The following is an 18,130-nucleotide window of genomic DNA, read 5'->3' as shown; positions in this document are numbered from 1 at the left end:
ATATTGAGCTGCATGAGTGCTTGTGTATATTGGAAATTAATCCTTTGTCAGTTGCTTCATTTGCAAATGTTTTCTCCCATTCTGAGGGTTGTCTTTTTATCTTGTTTATGGTTTCGTTTGCTGTGCAAAAGCTTTGAAGTTTCATTAGGTCCCATTTGTTTATTTTTGTTTTTATTTCCCTTTCTCTAGGAGCTGGGTCAAAAGAACGATCTTGCTGTGATTTATGCCATAGAGTGTTCTGCCTATGTTTTCCTCTAAGAGTTTGATAGTGTCTGGCCTTACATTTAGGTCTTTAATCCATTTTGAGTTTATTTTTGTGTATGGTGTTTGGGAGTGTTCTAATTTCATTCTTTTACATGTAGCTGTCCAGTTTTCCCAGCACCACTTATTGAAGAGGCTGTCTTTTCTCCCTTGTATATTCTTGCCTCCTTCGTGAAAGATAAGGTGACCATAGGTGCGTGGGTATATCTCTGGGCTTTCTATCCTGTTCCATTGATCTCTATTTCTGTTTTTGTGCCAGTACCATACTGTCTTGATTACTGTAGCTTTATAGTATAGTCTGAAGTCAGGGAGCTTGATTCCTCCATCTCCGTTTTTCTTTCTCAAGATTGTTTTTGCTCTTCGGGGTTTTTGTGTTTCCATAAAACTTGTAAAATTTTTTGGTCTAGTTCTGTGAAAAATGCCATTGGTAGTTTGATAGGGATTGCATTGAACCTGTAGATTGCTTTGAGTAGTATAGTCATTTTCACAGTGTTGATTCTTCCAATCCAGGAACATGGTATATCTCTAGATCTGTTTGTATCATTTTTGATTTCTTTCATCAGTGTCTTACAGTTTTCTGCATATAGGTCTTTTGTCTCCTTAGGTAAGTTTATTCTTAGGTATTTTATTCTTTTTGTTGCAGTAGTAAATGGGAGTGTTTCCTTAATTTCTCTTCCAGATTTTTCATCATTAGTGTTTAAGAATGCAAGAGATTTCTGTGCATTAATTTTGTATACTGCAACCTTACCAAATTCATTGATTAGCTCTAGTAGTTTTCTGGTAACATCTTTAGAATTCTCTATGTATAGTATCATGTCATCTGCAAACAGTGAAAATTTTAAATCTTCTTTTAAGATTTGGATTCCTTTTATTTCTTTTTCTTTTCTGATTGTCGTGGCTAAAACTTCCTAAGCTATGCTGAATAATAGTGGTGAGAGTGGGCACCCTTGTCTTGTTCCTGATATTAGAGCAAATGTTTTCAGTTTTTCACCATGGAGAATGATGTTGGCTGTGGGTTTGTCATATAAGGTCTTAATTATGTTGAGGTGAGTTCCCTCTATGCCTACTTTCTGGAGAGATTTTATCATAAATGAGTATGGAATTTGTCAAAAACTTTTTCTGCATCTGTTGAGATTATTGTATGGTTTTTATCCATCAATTTGTTAATATGGTGCATCACTTTGATTAATTTGCATATATTGAAGAGTCCTTGCATTCCTGGGATAAACCCCACTTACTCATGGTGTATGACCCTTTTAGTGTACTGTTGGATTCTGTTTGCTAGAATTTTGTTGAGGATTTTTGCATCAATGTTCATCAGTGATACTGGCCTGTAGTTTTCTCTTTTTGTGACATCTTTGTCTCATTTTGGTATTGGGTGATTGCAGCCTCATAGAATCAGTTTGGGAGTGTTCCTCCCTCTGCTATACTTTGGAAGAGATTGAGAAGGATAGGTGTTAGCTATTCTGTAAATGTTTGATAGATATCTCCTGTGAGTATCTCTGGTCCTGGGCTTTTGTTTGTTGGAAGATTTTTAATCACAGTTTCAATTTCAGTGCTTGTGATTGGTCTGTTCATATTATCTCTTCTTTCCTGGTTCAGTCTTGGAAGTTTGTACTTTTCTAAGAATTTGTTCATTTCTTCCAGGTTGTCCATTTTATTGGCATATAATTGCTTGCAGTAGTCTCTCATGATCCTGTGTATTTCTGCAGTGTCAGTTGTTACTTTTCCTTTTCATTTCTAATTCTATTGATTTGAGTCTTCTCCCTTTTTCTTGATGAGTCTGGCTAATGATTTATGAATTTTGTTTATCTTCTCAAAGAACCAGCTTTTAGTTTTATTGATCTTTGCTACTGTTTCCTTCATTTCTTTTTCATTTACTTCTGATCTGATCTTTATGATTTCTTTCCTTCTGGGGTTTTTTTTGTTCTTCTTTCTCTAACTGTTTTAGGTTTTAGGTTAGGTTTTTTATTTGAGATTTTTTCTTGTTCCTTGAAGTAGGATTGTGTTACTATAAACTTCCCTCTTAGAACTGATTTGCTGTGACCCGTGGATTTTGGGTCATCGTATTTTCATTGTCATTTGTTTCTAGGGATTTATTGATTTCCTATTTGGTTTCTTCAGTGATCTCTTGGTTATTTAGTAGTGCGTTTTTTAGCCTCCATGTGTGTGTATTTTTTACAGTTTTTTTTTTCCTGAAATTGATAGCTAGTCTCATAGTGTTGTGGTCAGAAAAGAGATTTGATATGATTTCAATTTTCTTAAATTTACCAAAGCTTGATTTGTGACCCAAGATATGATCTATCCTGGAGAATGTTCCATGAGCACTTGAGAAGAAAATTTATTCTGTTGTTTTTGGATGGAATGTCCTATAAATAGCAGTTGAGTCCATCTGGTCTAATGTGTCATTTTAAGCTTGTGTTTCCTCATTTATTTTCACTTTGGATGATCTGTCCATTGGTGAATGTGGGGTGTTAAAATCCGCTACTATTATAGTGTTACTGTTGATTTCCCCTTTTATGGCTGATAGCATTTACCTTATGTATTGAAGTGCTCCTGCGTTTGGTGTATAAATATTTACAATTGTTATATCTTCTTTGATTGATCCCTTGATCATTATGTAGTGTCTTCCTTTGTCTCTTGTAATAGTCTTTATTTTAAAGTCTATTTTGTCTGATTATTGCTACTCCAGCTTTCTTTTGATTTCCATTTGCATGGAATATCTTTTTCCACCCCCTCACTTTCAGTCTGTATGTGTCCCTAGGTCTGAAGTGGGTGTCTTGTAGATAGCATGTGTACAGGTCTTGTTGTTGTATCCATTCAGCCAGTCTATGTCTTTTGGTTGGAGCATTTAATCCATTTACATTTAAGGTAATTATCGATGTGTATGTTCCTGTTACCATTTTATTAATTATTTTGGGTTTGTTATTGTAGGTCTTTTCTGTCTCTTGTATTTCCTGCCTAGAGAAGTTCTTTTAGCATTTGTTGTATGCTGGTTTAGTGGTGCTGAATTCTCTTAGCTTTTGCTTGTCTTTAAAGGTTTTAATTTTTCTATTGAATCAGAGTGAGATCCTTGCTGAGTAGAGTAATCTTGGTTGCAGGTTTTCCCCTTTCAGCACTTTGAATATGTCCTGCCCCTCCCTTCTTTCTAGCAGAGTTTCTGCTGAAATCTCAGCCGTTAACCTTATGGGGTTTCCCTTGTATGTTATTTGTTGCTTTTCCCTTGCAGCTTTTAATATTTTTTCTCAAAATTTAGTTTTTGTTAGTTTTATTAATATGTGTCTTGACATATTTTCCTTGGATTTGTCCTGTATGGCACTCTCTGTACTTTCTGGACTTGACTGAGTATTTCCTTCCCCATATTAGGAAAGTTTTCAACTGTAATCTCTTCAAATATATTCTCAAACCTTTTCTTTTTCTCTTCTTCTCCTGGGACTCCTATAATTCAAATGTTGGTTCATTTACTGTTGTCCCAGAGGTCTCTGAGACTGTCCTCATTTCTTTTCATTATTTTTTCTTTATTCTGCTCTGTGGCAGTTATTTTCAGTAATCTATCTTCCAGGTCACTTATCCATTCTTCTGCTGCAGTTATTCTGCTATTGATTCCATCTAGAGTATTTTTAATTTCATTTATATGTGTTGTTCATCATTGCTTGTTTGCTCTTTAGTTCTTCTAGGTCCTTGTTAAACGTTTCTAGAATTTTCTCCATTCTACTTCTGAGATTTTGGATCATCTTTACTGTCATTACTCTGAATTCTTTTTCAGGTAGACTGCCTATTTCCTCTTTATTTGTTTGGTCTGGTGGGTTTTCACTTTGCTCCTTCATCTGCTGCATATTTCTCTGTCTTCTCATTTTGTTTAACCTACAGTGTTTGGGGTCTCCTTTTTGCAGGATGCAGGTTTGTATTTCCTGTTATTTTTGTTGTCTGTCACCAGTGGATGAGGTTGGTTCAGGGCTTGTACAGGCTTCCTGGTGGGCAAGACTGGTGCCTGTGTTCTGGTGGATGGAGCTGGATCTTGTCCCTCTGGTGGGCTGGGCCATGTGTGGTGGTGTGTTTTGGGGTGTCTGTGAGCTTAGTGTGACTTTAGGCAGCCTGTCTTCTAATGGGTGGGGTTGTGTTCCTGTCTTGCCAATTGTTTGTCATGGGGTTTCCAGCCCTGGAGTTTGCTGGCCATTGGGTGGAGCTGGGTCTTAGTGTTGAGACAGAGATCTCTGGGAGAGCTCTTTCCAATTAATATTACATGGGGCTGGGAGGTCTCTGGTATTTCAATGTCCTGGACTCAGCTTTCCCACTTCAAAGGCTCAGGCCCGACACCCAGCCGGAGCACCAAGACCCTGCCAGCTGCATGGCACAGAAGAAAAGGAAGAAAAAGAAAAAAAAAAACTGACCAAACAGAACTCCAAAACAAATGGTAAAAGCAAAACTAAACAGACAAAATCACACGTAGAAACATACACACACACTCATTAAAAAAAAAAAAAAAAAAAAAAATGGACATACAGAACCCCAAGGCAAATGGTAAATGCAAAACTAAACTGACAAAATCTCACAGAGGAACACACACACACAATTACAAAAAGAGAAAAAAGAAAAAGAAAAAAAGAAAGAGGCAACCAAACCAATAAACAAACCCACCAATGAAAACAACAACTAAAATCTACACTAAGATAAACATAAAACCAAAAACAAATAAAACACAGAAAGCAAACCCCAAGTCTACAGTTGCTCCCAAAGGCCACCGCCTCAATTTTGGGAATATTTGTTGTCTATTCAGGTATTTCACAGATGCAGGGTTAATCAAACCAATTGTGGGGATTTAATCTGCTGCTTCTGAGGCTGCACAGGGAAATTTCCCTTTCTATTCTTTGTTTGCACAGCTCCTGGTGTTCAGGTTTGGTTTTGGCCCCACCTCTGCATGTAGGCTGCCTTAATGGATCTGTTCCCTGCCTAAACAGGAGGGGGTTAAAGCAGCAGCTGATTAGGGCTCTGTTGCTCACTCAGGCTGGGGAGAGGGAAGAGTACGGTAGTCATATTTGGAATGTGGGGAGAGCCTGGGGCGGCAGAGGCCAGCGTGAGATTGCAACAGCCTGAGGCACGCTGTGTGTTCTCCTGGGGAAGTTGTCCCTGGATCATGGGCCCCTGGCGGTGGCAGGCTGCACAGGCTCCCTGGGGGGTGTGGGTAGTGAACTGGGCTTGCACATAGGTTTCTTGGTGGTAGCAGCGGCAGCAGTAGTGGTCTGTGCCCATCTCTGGGGTCCAACATGATAGCCACAGCTTGTGCCCATCTCTGGAGCTCACTTAGGTGGCGGTCTGCCATCTGTGGGCACATGGAGCAGGAAGCCTCTCTCCTCGCGCACCCCGAAACCATGGTCTCTTGCCTCTCCAGCAGGTCAACTTTTTCCCAGACTCCCTCCCACTAGCTGTGGCACACTAGCCCCCTCAGGCTGTGTTCATGCAGCCAGCCCCAGTCCTCTCCCTGCGATCCGACCTCCGAAGCCAGAGCCTCTGCTCCCAGCCCCCACCCCCCCAGTGGGTGAGCAGACAAGCGTCTCGGGCTGGTGAATGCTGGTTGGCACTGATCCTCTGTGCGGGAATCTCTCCGCTTTGCCCTCCGCACCCCTGTGGCTGCGCTCTTCTCCATGGCTCCAAAGCTTCCCCCCGCCAGTCTCCTGTTTCTGCCACTGAAGGGGCTTCCTAGTGTGTGGAAGCTTTTCCTCCTTCATCCCTCCAAGAGGTACACGTCCTGTCCCTATTCTTTTGTCTCTGTTGTTTCTTTTTTCTTTTGCCCTACCCAGGTACGTGGGGAGTTTCTTGCCTTCGGGAAGGTCTGAGGTCTTCTGCCAGCGTTCAGTAGGTGTTCTGTAGGGCTTGTTCCACATGTAGATGTAGTTTTGATGTATCTGTGGGGAGGAAGATGATCTCCACGTCTTACTCTTCCTCCATCTTGAAGGTCTCTGATGCTATTTCTAGAGTACATAAATATTGTTTAAAGTAGAGCATTATGAGTATATGATTGTTTCCTGCAGGTGAAGTTTACTTATTAGGCACTCTAGAGAAAGATTCCTAAATATATTCTCAGACATTACCTTTTATTAGAAACTGTTTTGTCAAGCACTCTTAAATGAAAGGATTTTATTCAGATGAGAGTGAATCTAAAGATGATTTATCAGTTTCCTTTTCTCTTACCATTTAAACATCTGACCCAAAGAGATTGCAACCCAGCTGAGGTCAGTCCAATAGGTAATGGAAATGCAAAGACTATAATCCTATTCTCTTCCCCAAAATCTGTTGTTCTTTTTAACAAATCAAAGTTAACATAATACTTATATTTTGTATCAAAACATTATGCATTTTTATGAGAAAATTAACACCTCAAATAATTTGGCACTCTAATGAATTTTGTTTATGTTCCAGTATTATCATTAGAGGTAGTTAGCTTGTCAAAATCTGGTTCTTTCTTCCCTCTGCTGTTACTGTTTTATATCCAACATCAATCTTTAATTCATACCTTGTCTATTCCATATATCAGCCTTCTGAACTCCTAACCCATTCCTGGAACATAACCTCAACCATGACATGATATAATATTTGTGAGGTCTTACCTGATATTATTCATCTCATGCTCCTTTGTGCTCCTAAATATGTCCCTAAATTTTTAACTCTCTCCTTCGTCCCAAAGCCTGCCTTATGCCCTTTTTAAGCCACTAGAAAAAGTATCAGTGACTGCTCTTTTGATCTGTAGTATCTAGTATAGTACCTTGCACATAAAAATAATACATTTTATTAAAGTTTATTTCAAATTAGATCCACTCTATATGAAGCACCTATTTGATAAAGTATATATAAATAAACCACATGAAGAGAATTTCATCATCATTGAGAATCTGAGAAGACTATCTTTAGAATTATATAGAATGATTTTGCTTTATGACTTGGTGTCTTTCGTCTTTCGTTTCAGTTCTTTGTTTATTTTAAATCTGAGGGATCTTTGTAATGCCCTGAAGGCATAGAAGTTATAAAATAATGTGCTTGTTAAATACATAGCACTTTTGTGGGAACACATGTTATTTTATCAAGTTGCGAGATAGCAAGATAGAAGTTCTTGATTAAAATTCATTTAGTGTGTTATCTGACTGAGTATACTTAAAAGAAAGCTTTGACATGTTGATCAGATTAAATTGAGTTAATCTCAGCTGATACTTAAGTTCAGCATTAGTCATGGATAATTACTGTCAGAAAGGATATGTTCTAGTTATTCATTTACATAATATGAGCTTTCTTTTGGATTGCATATGAATTAATTAAATTTCCTTTAATCGTAGCAGCTATATGCAACACACGGCTTCTAGCTAGGTAAAATAGTCCATTAACTTCTAGAAAATGGCTTATTGGCCATTCTAATACAAATCTCTGAACTGGAGTACAAGCAAAAAGAGGAAAAATTGAAGAAGAGAGAATCAAGGAAAGATACTCATTGACCTAAATATACCATAAATAACCTCATTTTATAGCAAAGCATTCCTTCTTTTTTAGAAATTGTACTGATTTGGTTAGCCACCTCAGTTTATGACCAAAACGTAAAATAATCTCTTGACCCAGTTGACCTTAAACTCATTCTTAGACAATAAAAAAATAAAATAAAATACTCTATTCATAAATTTTAAACTATTTGATAGCAAGAAACTAGTTGTTAGTAAGATATTAAGGAAATAAGGAAAATATAAGATATAAAACTGTACAAAATACAACTATATGAGTCAAATCCCTGTGCTATAATGGCAGTCCCACTTTGGACCCTATAAACAAGATCAACAATAGGCATAAGTAGAAAAATGAAGAAAAGGATTTTCCAAAATGAAATCAGTCATTATTTTACAGTTGTAATTGACACAATTATGGAATTTCTTTTATTACTGTATTGTATTGAACACTAAAAAAGCAATTATGTAAAAGTAGAAAAATTTGCCCAATATCATATCCAATTAGCTAATCAATTGTGTTCATTTTTCCATATCCTTTCTTAGTTTCATTCAAATACTCGCTTGATTTTATCTGGTTTTAACCATAACATAAAGTTCTCACTTTTCCACTTAAGAATATTTCATAATTGTTTACCTAGTCTTTTTGTTTTTGTCGTATTTATTTTAATTAGCAATTAGGATTTCATTAAGTCAAAGGCCCAAAAGTTTGATACCAGAAACCAAAATAACATCATCACCTGGGAAATTAGAAATATAAATTTGGGGTTCAATCTCAGATCTACTGAGTCAGAAACTCTCGGGTAAAGTGAAGGCTGAATCTATGCTATAAAACTTCTGTAGGCCATTCTAAAGTGCCACACTTCAAGAAATACTGCATTAAATATATTTTCCAAAATCTACTAAATATTTCATAGTAATTATCAATTATTTAAAGTAACACTATGTTGGAAAGCTTGATTCAATAAATTTTATTGTCTTTTTTCTTATTTTTTGTTCTAAATGTTTTAGAATGTTTTCACAAAGATTATAATATGGTATCAGAGTGCAAATAATTTTAAGTTGCTTTGAAGAACAGTTGTTCCAATTTACAGTTCTATAAAAAATATAAATTATTTTTTAAATTATACTATTGATAGTCTTGGTCCTTTTTTTTATTTCAATTTTTCTAAATTCCACTTGGAAATACATGCGTTATATGAAAATCAAAATGCCTAATGGGTTTTATTTATAAAAACAAATTGATTATTTAAATACTTTTTTATTTGTATATTTGTTCTTATGAAAATTAGTTACTTAAAAAAGTAATAATAATAATAATAACTAACATTTAAATGGAGTTTTACATGTGCCAAGACTTTTAATTTTGTTTTCAAATGAAGTATAGGTGATTTACAATGTTATATTAGTCTCAGGTGTACAGCACTGTGATTAGATATTTTTATAGGTTATACTACATTTAAAGTTATTATAGCATATTGGCTATATTCCGTGTGCTGTACATTACATCCTGTATCTTATTTATATTCTACCTAGCAGTGTGTACCTCTTGCTCTCCTTCCCCTAATTTGCTTCCTTCTCCACCCCTCTCCGCACTGATAACTACTAGTTTGTTCACTTGTCTATGGGTCTGTTTCTGTTTTGTTATATTAATGAGATTGTTTTATTTTTTAGATTCTACATATAAATGAAAACATATAACATTCTTCTTTCTCTGTCTGACTTACTTCACTAAACATAATACTCATCAGGTCTATCCACGTTGCTGCAAATAGCAAAATTTTATTCTTTTTATGGCTGAGTAATATTCCATTGTGTATATACACCACATCTTCTTTATCCATTCATCTGTTGATGGACACTGAGGTTGCTTCCATATCTTGGCTGTTGTAAATAGTGCTGCTCTGAACATTGGGGTGCATGTGTCTTTTTTTTTTAATTTATTAATTAATTTATTTATTTTTGACTGTGTTGGTTCTTTGTTTCTGTGTGAGGGCTTTCTCCAGTTGTGGCAAGCGGGGGCCACTTTTCATTGCGGTGTGAGGGCCTCTCACTGTTGCGGCCTCTCATTGCAGAGCACGGCTCCAGATGTGCAGGCTCAGTAGTTGTGGCGCACGGGCTTAGTTGCTCCGTGGCATGTGGGATCTTCCCAGACCAGGGCTCGAACCCGTGTCCCCTGCATCGGCAGGCAGACTCTCAACCACTGTGCCACCAGGGAAGCCTGCATGTATCTTTTTGAATTAGTTTTTTTTTTCATTTTCCCTGGATATATACCCAGGAGTAGAATTGCTGGGGCAAGCTATTCTTTTTTCTCCACATCTCACAACATTTATTATTTGCTGTGTTGTTGACAATAACCATTCTGGCAGGTGTGAGGTGATATCTCATTTTGGTTTTGATTTTCATTTTCCTCATGATTAGTGATGTTGAACATTTTTTCATGTTCTCTTGGCCATCTGTATGTCTTTGGAAAAATGTCTATCAGGTCTTCTGCCCATTTTTTAACTGGATTGTTTATTTTTTTGATATTGAGTTGCATGAGGTGTTTATATATTTTGGATATCAATCCCTTATTAGCCATATCTTTTGCAAATATCTTCTTCCATTCAGTTGGTGGTTGTTTCATTTTGTTGATGGTTTTCTTCGCTGTTAAAAAACTTTTACATTTAATTAGGTGCCATTTGTTTATTTTTGCTTTTGTTTCCCTTGCATGAGGAGAGAGATCTAAAAAACTATTGCTAATATGTATGTGAAAGAGTGTGCTTCCTTTTTTTGCCCTAGGAGTTTTATGGTTTCCTATCTTACATTTAGGTCTTTAATCCATTTTGGGTTTATTTTTGTATAAGGTGAGAGAAAATGTTCTAATACCATTCTTCTACATGTAGAGTTCCAATTTTCCATCACCAGGTATTGAAGAGACTGTATTTTCCCCATTATATATTTTTGCCTCCTTTGATATAGTTTAATTGACCACATGTGCATGAGTTTGTTTCTGGGCTCTCTGTTCTGTTCCATTGACCTATGTGTCTGTTTTTGTGCCAGTGCCATAGTGTTCTGATCACTTTAGTTTTGTAGTGTCTGAAGTCAGGTGGTGTGATACCTCCAGTCTTGTTCTTTTTTCTCAAGATTGCTTTGGATATTTGGGGTCATTTGTGCTTCCATATAAATTTTAGGATTGTTTGTTCTAGTTCTGTGAAAAAAGTCATGGGTATATTGATAAGGATTGCACTAAATTTGTTGATTGCTTTATGGACACTTCAACAGTATTAATTCTTCCAATACACGAACACAGGATATCTTTCAATTTCACTGTATCATCTTCAGTTTCCTTCATCATTGTCTCATAGTTTTCAGAGTGTAGGTCTTCACCTCCTTCCTTTAAGTTTATTCCTATGTATTTTATTCATTTTAATATTATTGTAAATGGGACTATTTTCTTGTTTTCTCTTTTTGATAGTTTATTACTAGTGGATAAAAAGCAACAGATTTCTGTATATTTATCTTGTATCTTGCAGCTTTACTGGATTCATTTATTAGTTCTAATAGTTTTTTGGTGGAGACCTTAGGATTTTCTATTATAGTATCCTATCCTCTGCAAATAGTTACAGTTTTATGTCTTCCCTTTCACTTTGGATGCCTTTTCATTCTTTTTCTTGTTTGATTTTGGTGGCTAGGACTTCAAATAATATGTTAAATAGAAATGGTGAAAGTGGCTATCCTTGTCTTGTTCCTGATTTTAGAGGAAAAGCTTTAAGGTTTTAACAGTGAGTATGAGGCTAGCTGTGGGTTTGTCATAATGGTCTTTATTATGCTTAAGAAATATTTATTCTATACCACTTTGTTGAGAATTTTTAGGAGAATGTGTGTTGAATTTGATAAAATGCTTTTTTTGTATCTATCAAGATGATTGTGTGCTTTTTATCCTTTGTACTTTTAACGTGGTGTATCACATTGATTTGCAGTTATGAACCAACCTTGCATCCTTGAAATAAATCCCACTTGATCATAGTGGATGACCCTTTTTATATATTGTTGAACTGAGTTTGTTTTTATTTTGTTGAGGATTGTTCAATCTATATTCTTCAGGAATATTGGCATGTAATTTTCATTTTGTCGTGGTATCAGGGTAATGGTGACCTCCCAGACTGAATCTGGGAGTGTTCCCTCCTCTTCACTTTTTTGGAATAGTTTGAGAAGGATAGGTACTAACTATTTTTTACATGTTCAGTAGAATTCTCCTGTGAAGTCATCCAGTCCTGGATTTAGGGTTGTCAGTAGTGTTTTGATTACTGCTGTTATTCTTTCATTTGAAATACATTCCTCTGTCTTCTCATTCTGTTTAACTTTCTTTTTCTCTATGAAACTGGGTGAAACAGTTGCCTATCCCAGGCTTGATGGTGTGTCCTTGTGTGGGAGTGTCCCTATACACTCTGCGTATGTTCAGTGGCTCTGGTGGGAGAGCTGGATCTGAAGAGAGCACAGGCTGTGTCCTTCCCTTGGTTGTCCTGCTTTGGTGGGTGGTAGCACTGGTGTAACTGGGCCACAACCAGAGCCAGGTGAAGGTCAGGGCATCGTCTATGCTCAATAACCATTACTGCCCTATCTGGGGCAGAGTTGAGGCTTGAGGGGCTAGAGCAAGAGCCCTGAGGTATTTGGCTTTCTCCCAGGTGTGTTGGCAGTCTCCACCTTGATTTGGGATGTAGCCAGGGCTTGAGTACTTGGGGCTGCACTTCTGTGCTGGTTTCACTTTCCCCCCTGGTGTGCCCACTGTCTTTAGAGGCTGGCTTGGTGCTGCAGAGGTGGTGTCACACCACTGAACTGACCCTGTCCACTCTCAAGTGTGCACAGGGACTCATGAGCTGGCAATGTCTACCTCCACACTGGACAGAGGCTGGGCTGGGGTCTCAGCCAGATCCATTCCCTCCAAAATGTGTGCAGTCTCATTGGCAATGACAGCCTCTGCCTTAGTGGGGAGTAACACCGGAGCAAGATGGGCTGGAGCAGGAGGCCATGCAGGCTGGATGTGTGCAGAGGATGTCCTGGCAGGGTGGCCAGAGCCCCAGGGAATTTCAATCTTCTGCCTCCATGATGTGACTGGGAGTAAGTCTGTGTCTGTGCTCTTTTAAGAAAGGAGTCTTGGGTTCTTACAGCCCTCTGGTAAGCCCCACTGGTTTTCAAACCAGCTAAGAGGGCTCACCTTCCTGGTGTTGGACGCCCCAGGCTGGGGCACCTAATATGTAGCTTGAATCCCTTGTTCCCAGGGAGAATCGCCAAGCCTGTGATATTCATTCCTCTTCTGTGTCCCCTGCAAGGGGTGTGGGTTCATGCCTGATCACTTTTCTCCCTTCCTGTTAGATGCTCTGTGGATCTTTATTTATAGCCTTGGTGTAGAAGACCTGTTGTGTTAGTCCGAGGTAGATTTCAGTGAGTGTCACTCTACAAGGATTTGTAGTTTGATGTGTTTGTGAAGGGAGTTGAGCCCAGCCTCCTTCTACTCTGCCATCTTGATCTCTCCCTCACAAACCCTTTAATCTTGATAAACATTTGAGGATATATACTATTAGTCCTATTTTACAGATGAGGAAACTAAGTCATAGATATGTTAGATACCCACCCAAGGTCCTGAAGTTTGTAACTGGTGGAGCTATGATTTAAACTCTGGATCAGAAACCATTTTCTTAATCATTATGATGCAATCATGTAGGGAGATGGTTTTAAACCAACCAGCTGAAAATATACACTAAGTATCTAATAAAATTACTGTAATTTAAGTATATAACCTCTCAAAACTTTATTTTTTGCAGTATATAAGTGTCACCAATGGCAAATATATGTACACACACATTTATGCATGTGTATATATATGAATATATATTATTCCTTGAGATACATGTATATATATTTCTCTCTCTCTCTCTCTATATATATATATATTTATATATATTTATATATGTATGTATGTACAGTTTACTGACATTTTTTACTTTTCAGTCAGATAAGGTTCTCAAAGAAGAAAAGCCAGATTTACCTATAAAAGCCTGAGTATTGAAGTTACTTAGTTTGGTTTTAGTACAAGACTGCTAGATCCACCTGTACTTTTCTGATGCAAATGTAGATTGTTAGACTGAACAAGTAACAAGACAATCAAATTCTTCATGATTTGTTCATTTAGTCATGAAATTAATCAGTAATTGCCAAGTGGCAAAGGTCAAAACAAGAAAGGATCAGATGTTAGAACCCAGAAAGAAGTTTTCAAGACACTGTTTCTTATTCCTATTCTCTCCTATTTCCTACATTATATGCATACATTTCTTTTCTCCTACCAGAATTCTGCTAATGTAAAGGTTGACATTTGTTAAACGTTTGCTATGTGCCGAGGCTGTGCTTTCTGTGGACCAGTATATGTACTATTCCTTACAACTGTAGGAGATCATCTATACTATCAACCTCGTATTACAGATAGGACAACTTAGCACAGAGAAACAATTTATCCAAGGACATAAAGCTAATAATTGGTAGAGAATTTGAGTTCAGGCAGTTTAACTTTAGAGCCCTTGTCCTTAAGGACTGCAATACTCATTGGGTAGGGAGGTGAGAGTTCAAGGAGAAATGGGAAAGAAGGGGAATATGTCAAGGGTATTTTGAAAAAGTTCACCTGCTGGTTCTAATACAAGTCCCTTCTCCACTGAGAACAACTGAACTCTGATTATATTATATTTCTCTTAGATTATTTTTTTCCTTTTCCCTTTAAACTTTAACATCATCATTTTATTTGGACATATGAATCCAAGTGATTTTCTATTCTTTGTCCTCAGGATTCCTGATTCAGGATGGCCCTTTGGGATCTTGTGAAAACAAATACTGTGGTTTGGGAAGGCACTGTGTTCTCAGCAGAGAGACAGGGCAAGCGGAATGTGCCTGCATGGACCTTTGCAATCAGCACTACAAACCTGTGTGTGGATCTGATGGAGAATTCTATGAAAACCACTGTGAGGTGCACAGAGCTGCTTGCCTGAAAAAACACAAGATTACCATTGTCCACAATGAAGACTGCTTCTTCAAAGGTAAATACAGGGTGAGCCTAAAGTGTCACCTTTCTCTGTTTCTTCCATCTTCTCAACTAGTGCCTTTAAGTTTAAACTCTAGCACCACTTTATATAGCAAGTGTCTAAAAAAATAAAGAAAAAAATGTGAGCTTAATGACACTTGTGATCAGCAAGTGGATAGAAATTTACATGGATACAATTGTGAATCTCAGTCATGAGAACAAAGCTGGCCAAAATATGACTCAGAATTTAATATAGCTCACAGCATTGCACCATATGGCTTCCCAATCATGGCAGTTTTCTTAGGGACACAGAGTGGCCAATTCAGTCAACAAGCCAATTCCACCCATTGAAATGTACCTGGAGTGAAATTGGGAGAAGATTGAGTGCCAAGCCATGCTGTGAGAACATCTCATTTCTTCCTGATTAAAAACGATGCCTTCATCTAGTACCACATAATTCAAATTATGTGGAACCTGTAAATGCCCACTGAAATAACTATGAACTCATGCTAAACCCAAATCTGAGATGACAATAATTTAAAATTTAAAAGTTAGCAGTATTTACTTCCATGGTGCTCAAAATCAGTGGTAACTGTTTATGGAAAAGTACTGCTGAATTAGTAATTTGACAAATTGTTTTAACATGCTGGATAAATAAATCATTAAACATCTTTAATGCCTTTGATTTATTTATAAACTTATTTCTTGTTTATTTATTTATGCTGGAAAGAATATTTTTTTATTAATAGTCATAACACAGACTGAAATTATAAAGTGTTAAGTATACAGAACGTCCATCATTCAAACAGGTCAGTGATCAGCTTGATTTCTAACCTTCAATTGGTTCTACATCCCTAGCTCTCAGAATGTTGCTGAAGTATTTTCACAGTTAAAAGCTCATGTGATATTTTAATTCTCAGCTTAAATGTATGGTAACATACAATGTTGTTCATTTGCCCACCGATTAGGTTTTCTTTTCCAAACTTGGTAGAATAAAGTATTATTTCCAAGGCAATTTAAAAAAAAGACACACAGCTTTTCAAATGAATTAAGATGGAAGGCTCTGTAGTCATTGTGGCTACTAGAAGCCCTTTGATATAAATGAGATAAATTACAAGAATAGTTTCTTTACCAGGGTGAATCTGTGCACCTTTATTACACGTATTGAAGAAACTGATGACATTAGATTATTTTCTTTTACCGAAAGAATAACAGATGCTTTGGTTTCAAGTTCTGTTTCTTATCCTCTTCTATCTAATCTATCTTATAAATAGCTAAAATTAACTGTATTAACATTGTGCTTTAATACTCATAAAATAATATTTTTCTGTCATTTTGACCTGAAATGGTAAGTGAAAATTTTACTATTCCATTGATGTATAGTATCATAAAACTATGCAAATAATATGCCATTAACTTAGAATTATATTCTAAAGTTGAGGTTTGGCCCAGCCGATTGATTATATGGAAATATACGATAATTATCATGTGAGGAAAAAAAATCTGGAGTATTTAATGTTCTGCTCTATTGCTGGAGGCTTAGGCATAATGCAATGCAGTATGCAAATCAGCGTGGAAATAAATGAACTGGATATAGCGTGTAATGTTGCCTTCCTTATGAGTTACTTCATGAAACAATGGTTTAAAAATCTTTTGTCCTTCAGACATACTAAGCATATTTGTTAGATCTATGATTGCTTCCAAAATACTTTGTCATCATACATAGTATTACAATTTAATTTATATTAACTGGGTGAGTTACCAGGGGTTAACACATTTCCCAGGTCTCAGAATTTGTGGGTCTTCTGTTTGTTTATTCGTTTTGGTGTTTTACCTAATATAAATATATATGTATCTCATAAGAGGATTTTATTTCAGCAGGAAGGAAGTAAATAATATATAATAAAATGATAAATTGCTTGTCTTATTAGTGTGCAATTGGCCAAATTTTGGACATAAAAGAAGATTCTATGGAGTCGAAGGCCTAATAGTGTGATGGCTAAAACTAACTCTTGTGCTTGTGGATTATTCTTTCTGTGGAATTTCAGCAATTTATATTGTTTCAAATAATGGTCCAAAGGAAGAAGCAAGTCAAGATATTATGTTCAAGAACTGCTAAAAAATTATGTTTAATTAAATATTTTCAAATAGAAAAAATCAAAACAAGCAAAATAACAGGAATGTTTTCCTCCTTAAATTTTTTTTTCTACTTTTAGATATAATAAAAAGTGATTATGAAAACCTTACAGAAATCCACAAACTGGAACCTATAGGCCAAATCCAGGTCACTGCTTATTTTTTTAAGCAAAGTTTAAGTGGAATACGGCCACACTATTAGTTTAGGAATTGTTGTTGGGTGCTTTTGAGCTACAAAAGGAGAATTGAGTCGTTACAACAGAGACAGTATGGCCTGCAAAGCCTAAAAAATGCTTTATCTGCATCTTTTCAGTAAAGGTTTGTTAACTTCTGATTTAAAAGATTACTAATGCCTTAAAATCAATTTTAAACATATTCACATATCTTTATTATCCTACCTTTTCGGCTAAGGTGGTGAATACAGGGACCTACATGTGTGGTAAAATTGACTAGAACACAACACACATACCCACACACAAATGGATAGAAGTAAAACAGAAAATCTGAGTAAGATCAGTGGATAGGGCCAAAGTTGGTATCCTGTTTATGATATTGTACTATATCTTGTTTATGATACTGTACTATAGTTTTGTAAAACATTACCATTGGTAGAAATGAGTAAAGGATGCATGGAATCTCTGTATTATTTCTTGCAATTGCAGATGACTATATAATTATCATAAAATAAAAGAGTTTAATTTTTAAAGTACTGAAAAAATAATAACAAAAACTTTTAAAAAGTTAAAGAAAGGAAGATTTGCATTATTCATTAATGACTTGAACTTTAAGTAAAGTCCTATTTGTTTCACATATCATAAATTTATCAGATTTATGTTTAGTATTTATAATTAAGCCTGTATATTTATTCATCATTTTAAAATTAAGATTAGAGTCCAGATTAAAAACATTTATATCTATATTTATCTCTATATCAATACATATATCTATATTTATATCTAACCTACATCTATATATATCTTCTTATTATTATTTGTGTTAAATATTTAAATGTCTCTGTTGTATACTCAACATTTACTACTACTGACTCATAAACATTGACATGAATTCACTAAGAATTTTCTTTAGTGATTTATGATTTCTGAAACTATAGAGAAAACATACATCTGTGAACACAAATTTTTTTTCTAATTTATTTCTATTCACATTTATTTATGAAGAAACTGTCTACAATAGGATATATAAT

The 18,130-nt window shown here is 36.1% G+C and overlaps 1 protein-coding gene across 5 annotated transcripts in view; it reads left to right on the top strand.

Annotated features, from left to right (window-relative positions):
• The window catches only part of FSTL5 (follistatin like 5), a 773,228-nt gene that overhangs the window by 252,935 nt on the left and 502,163 nt on the right, over window positions 1-18,130 (top strand). For all 5 annotated transcript variants that reach the window (XM_007184135.3, XM_007184134.2, XM_028167007.2 and 2 more), the window contains one exon: window positions 14,558-14,806. In XM_007184135.3, the coding sequence (XP_007184197.2) occupies window positions 14,558-14,806 (249 nt within the window). The remainder of the gene's footprint in view (window positions 1-14,557; window positions 14,807-18,130) is intronic.

This window comes from Balaenoptera acutorostrata, chromosome 5 (genome assembly GCF_949987535.1).
Source record: "Balaenoptera acutorostrata chromosome 5, mBalAcu1.1, whole genome shotgun sequence".
Lineage (NCBI taxonomy): Eukaryota > Metazoa > Chordata > Mammalia > Artiodactyla > Balaenopteridae > Balaenoptera > Balaenoptera acutorostrata.
Note: the sequence above shows the minus strand (reverse complement) of the source record. Positions and strands in the feature narration are given on the sequence as shown.